This window comes from Sinocyclocheilus rhinocerous, unplaced genomic scaffold, assembly GCF_001515625.1.
Source record: "Sinocyclocheilus rhinocerous isolate Xijiao unplaced genomic scaffold, SAMN03320098_v1.1 scaffold2685, whole genome shotgun sequence".
Taxonomy (NCBI): Eukaryota; Metazoa; Chordata; class Actinopteri; order Cypriniformes; family Cyprinidae; genus Sinocyclocheilus; species Sinocyclocheilus rhinocerous.
The window spans coordinates 253,122-258,691 of NW_015667339.1; the positions used below are offsets into that span (position 1 = coordinate 253,122).

The window sequence follows — 5,570 nt, forward strand, 5'->3', positions numbered from 1 at the left end:
ATTTCATTACACCAAATACACCAAATAATGTTCTTTTTAGCAACATCATATGACCCCTTTAATTTGTCCTCTTTTGAAAATTATTTATTTATTTTGCTGTCAGAAGGTTGCAGCTATATATATTATTAATTATTTAATGTGAATAATCAATTGGGTCATTAAAAATAGCACCTATCATTCAATCGCTATTCGCTAATCATTTCTCCATATGATTTTGATCCTGCCAAGAACCTAAAAACAGAGAAAAGATCTATATTAGATATTGCACTATTAAAGGGGTCATATGATGCGATTTCATTTTTTCCTTTCCCGGGGCATAGAGGAGAAACAATAATGTACAGTATGTGGAAAATAATGTGTTTTTTTTACTTTAAACCGCATAAACACATTTCATTACACCAAATACACAAAATAATGTTCTTTTTAGCAGCATCATATGACCCCTTTAAATCTCTCTTGCCTTCTCACACGCTCTGCTGAGCTCCACGGCAATGTCTCCACCAGAATTTCCAATCCCAACGACAACAACTCTCTTCCCAAGGTAAGGATCAGGGTTCTTATATTCCCAACTGTGAATTATTGTCCCTGGCAATGTGTCAATACCTGCAGCACACAAAATTACAGTAAAAGTTATACAATATATGAATGTTTCCAAATACATATTAAATCCATTATATGAATAGAGCCTAGGGATGCACCGAATGTTCAGTAACCAAAATTATTCGTCCGAAAATAGCAAAAAAAGCTCTTTCGGCGTTCGGCCGAATAAGCGAAAAAGACAGAATAAACTGATACGATCAAATAGCAACCAGTGTAGAGTGAGAGGCGCAATGCAAAAAGAAGCATTAAGGTCTTCCTGCGCGTTTCCGCCAAAATACAAGTTGAGAAAAAGCAATAACTCCATAAACATTCATAAATGTTAGTATTGTAATTTTACTGTTGTTCTGTAAAATAAAAAGAAAAATAAGACAAATGATAATAAAATAACAGCTCCGTTAATACATTTATCAAGGTAAGGATCAGGGTTCTTATATTCCCAACTGTGAATTATTGTCCCTGGCAATGTGTCAATACCTGCAGCACACAAAATTACAGTAAAAGTTATACAATATATGAATGTTTCCAAATACATATTAAATCCATTATATGAATAGAGCCTAGGGATGCACCGAATGTTCAGTAACCAAAATTATTCGTCCGAAAATAGCAAAAAAAGCTCTTTCGGCGTTCGGCCGAATAAGCGAAAAAGACAGAATAAACTGATACGATCAAATAGCAACCAGTGTAGAGTGAGAGGCGCAATGCAAAAAGAAGCATTAAGGTCTTCCTGCGCGTTTCCGCCAAAATACAAGTTGAGAAAAAGCAATAACTCCATAAACATTCATAAATGTTAGTATTGTAATTTTACTGTTGTTCTGTAAAATAAAATAAAAAGTAAGACAATAATAATGATAATAATCATTACAACAGCTCTGTTAAAACATTTATTATAACATTTACACATAGTGTTTGGGATCTGTAATATTTTCTAATGTTTTAAAAGAAAGCTCTTCTGCTCAGCAAGGCTGCTTTTATTTGTATAGTAAAAAATACATGCCTGATTCAAGAAGGGGGTCTGATGGCCAAAAAAATATTATTTTACTAACTTATTAATTTTAAGTTAAATTGTGCTTTGTTGGTATGTCTGCTAGAATGTAAAAAAAAAATTTCAGTGTTAAATACTTTTAAATTGTTGTTTTGTAATAGATTTTTTTTCTTTGAAAAGCAAGACAAAACAGTAAAAAGCACATTTTGGCTATTTAATTTGTTCAATGGTGAAAAAAATTGGCAAAATACATGGGGAAAAAAAACTCGAAAAAACCTTGTTCGGTATTTCATTTTGTTCGGTTTCGGCCAATAATTTTCATTTCGGTGCATCCCTAATAGAGCCATGCAGGGAATTAGTTTTACACACAGTGTTGAATGCTGTATTATGATGACAGAGTGCTGTAATATCAGGTGAGCACCTGGGAAGTCTGAGAGGGGTTTGATGGGCTGTGTGAAGTGTCCTGCACACACTAGCACACCATCAAACACATGTGTCTCCTCTCGTCCATCTCTGTCCACGGTCACCACTTCCCACTGACCAGAGTTAGAGAAATCAGGCCTTTGTCTCACACTACGAACTGTGGTCTGAAATACACACACAAGCCACATAGAGCCTGAATGCTACCTCTCATCTTTATAAAGAGAATACTCAAAAAATATGATAGATCCTGAGAAAATACACACAATTATGTGAGAATAATTTCCCCAATTAGTGTTTATTACCTGAAAGTGAATGTGTTTGAGCAGGCTGAAGTGCTCAGCGTAGAGTCTGAAGTACTGCATTATCGTAGAGTTGTTCACGAAGTTGGGGAAATGATCCGGCATAGGGAAATCACTATAGCACATCATCTCTTTAGAGGTGTTCACTATGACAGAACGATAAATGCTGCAACGGTCTGCCTCTGGTTGTTCCTGTGCACGAACAGGGAAACACAGTCAATGACTTTGAACGCACTAATAGATAAAGCATAATTAGCTTTAAAAGTGTTGTTTAAAGGTGAAGTGTGTAATATTGTTTAATGTTAAAATACTTTCTCTTATCCCATCGTAATATGCAGCAATAATACATAAGCCATTTGAAGCATTTTGCCCCCAAAAGTGTAAACAAAACCAACTCATCTAATACTGTGAGTTTTGAGGCGGGGCTATCTGTTTGCTGACCAATGGCAGTTGGTGGGAGTGTTTGGGAAACCTTATATATAATAAAAGACATAATAATAATAATGCATTTTTATTTGTGTATTTTCTTCCATACAGAAAATGCAAATTACACAGGTCATAACATAAAAATATTTAGGAAAAACAAAAACAAACTAACAAGAAATGACAATAAAAAGAAGATGGTAATAATTATATGAGTTATTTAATTTACACCGTTCAAAAATTTGGAGTTGATCTAAATAAAATAATTTAGATCAAAAGTGACAGTAAAGAAATTTAGAATTTTACAAAAGATTTATCTTTTAAATAAATGCTGTTTTTCAACTTTTTATTAATCAAAGAATCTTGAAAAAATGTACCATGGTTTCCACAAAAATATCAGTATGACACTGAAGACTGGAATAATGGCTGCTGAAAATTCAGCTTTGCCTTCACAGGAATAAATTATATTTTAATATATTAGAAAGTTATTTTAAATGGTATATTATAGTTATTTTAAATGGTCATAACATTTCACAATATTACTATTTTTACTGTGTTTTTTATTAAATAAATGCAGCCTTGGTGAGCATAAGAGACTTCTTTCAAAAACATTATCTACCTCAAAATGTTACGAATATTATTGTATTAAAATGGTAGTGTATAAATTATTAAGCCAAGGGCTTCTGGCACCTGATCTTGTATTGCTTAGATTACAGTGTGTTAAAAATCATTCTTGTCAATTATCAAAATATCAGTCATTTTCCAATTCATTTTGGTACCATGTATGGCACAGCAATGACACACTTCGCCTTTATTGTTAAGCTGAATTGAATTCATTTTCAACCTTAAACTTCCAGAGTCCTCCAATATCATCACTGCTCTCAAAACACACAGGCTCCAGCCCTTCATCCAAGCAGCATTTGATGGAGGTCAGTCCAGAGCTGCCTGCTCCAATCACAGCCACACGCTTAGCCATGCTGTGAGTCTGCACAGGAAACATGGAACGATCACTTGAAGAAAACAAATGGTGAAAATACACATGGTTATAAAAACATACTATTACACTAGTGTTTTCCAGGAATCATTTACAATGTTTGGCATGGATGTGCTGCATTTATTGGTTAATCATTAACAAAACACATGCCAGCAGACACAAAGACAGACATCAGTGTAAACATATGCTGCAAGCTTGACGCTTGTGACACAAATATAAATCTTACCTTTAAACTGAAGATGGTCTCAAGCCCTCAGTGTTCAAAAATGCCAAAACGATTTAGCAGCTTTCCCTGGCAACCGTCTCATTGAAAACAGCCTGTTATGTAAGCAGTTGAGCGTATCTGAAGTCTCAAAGAATACGGTGGTCTCAGCTGCCACTAGTTTAGGGAGGATCAAACTAGAATGAATAAACAAACAGTGTAGGTTAAGTGTTAAAGGATTTAAAGAACTATCAAAAATGTTCAGTCATTTTTTTATGATCACAGACATGTGATCATAAGTCAAGTCTTTATCTATGGGTGTTGTCATAAATCTTATCATAAAACAAAAGAGTCCATTTGTTTTTCACAATAGTCTAAAACATATGCTAGTACAACTCTAATGTAACTTGGAGGAAGTTGCCTCAGTTTTCTCTCTGAGAGTCTCTGTGTGGTAACAGAAGATGATACAGGTTGTCCTTTAATATGAACAAAACTGGAAAACCATACAATTATTTTACTATTGTTTATTAATAATTGGCAGTGTAATCCTTATCATTTCCAGCAGAGGTCACTGCAGCATTACAGTTTTGAGAGCATGAGAACATTTGGTTTAATCAGCAAAAAACAGAAATATATGCCAAGAATCTGTAACGGGCCCCATGGTGTGCTGAACACGTAGACAGATTACTAAATATGTGTGGTGGGAACCCTGAGTCATCAGGAGAAACAAAAAGGGCAAGCTTTTTTCTTCATGAGACTGTGCCCTTCTTGTTTTACACTTAATGCATGTGTATTGAATGTTCAGTAATTTAACATCATAACAAAAATGAAGAGTAATATTTTTACACCAGCTGGCTCTTTTCTTACGTCATTAAGACCCTGTGTACCATTGTGATTTAGATTCCGTAGATTTGCACTAAAAAGAGAGAGAGAGAGAGTGAGAGAGATGGCGATCATCTGAGCATGCGCGATTACCTGCCAGAGTCCTTCAGGTCAGGTCATATATTTGTGGGGAAAAACAATCAGTTTGCCATCAGTTATCAGAAGATGAAAGCGATATCTTTGTCACAGCATCATTTCAGCATTTAAGGGGATTTCCCATGAATGGAATTAGCGCTGTTCAATGCATTGAATCAATGGCATTGGTCTCTATGAAGTGAAACACCAGCTTCAGCATTACCCAGGTAACGCGTTGATCATCGATTAAGCCTTGTAAAGTGGCGCTCAAAGCTAAATTGATTTCAACACCTCGTTTCATTCGTGAATGAAGCATTTTTAAACCTATTAGATGACTCACTGTTAAAGACAGTGCCTTGCCGCCATCTCCTGGCACAATAATGTAACCGCACTGACTGACATCCTGTGTAAAATGAGCACAGAGACAATTCCCTGTACTCATACTGCTGAAATGCCAACAACACTGAAAGCCTCTTGTCCAGTCAGAGAATCGGTATACATATATTAATATACCAATGAGCTTAATTATTAGGGGTGGGACAATAAATCGATGTGCCGATTTATTGCGATATTTCCGGCCGTTAGACGTTATCAATACTCTGGCACCAAGTATCGATATTTTTTCAAACATACAAAAGGTCTAAATTCATACCTACACTGTGGCTGTTTACCACTTTGGCTTACCGG

At 35.3% G+C, this 5,570-nt stretch overlaps 1 protein-coding gene across 1 annotated transcript in view; it reads right to left on the bottom strand.

The window, feature by feature from the left end:
- The window catches only part of LOC107733821 (dimethylaniline monooxygenase [N-oxide-forming] 5), a 6,852-nt gene extending 2,727 nt beyond the window's left edge, over positions 1-4,125 (bottom strand). The window contains exons 1-5 of the mRNA XM_016545621.1: positions 3,951-4,125; positions 3,575-3,740; positions 2,311-2,499; positions 2,007-2,172; positions 461-603 (exon numbers count right to left, since the gene is read on the bottom strand). Coding sequence (XP_016401107.1) covers positions 461-603; positions 2,007-2,172; positions 2,311-2,499; positions 3,575-3,730 — 654 coding nt within the window. The 5' untranslated portion in view covers positions 3,731-3,740; positions 3,951-4,125. The remainder of the gene's footprint in view (positions 1-460; positions 604-2,006; positions 2,173-2,310; positions 2,500-3,574; positions 3,741-3,950) is intronic.
- Between the last annotated feature and the right edge of the window lie 1,445 nt (positions 4,126-5,570).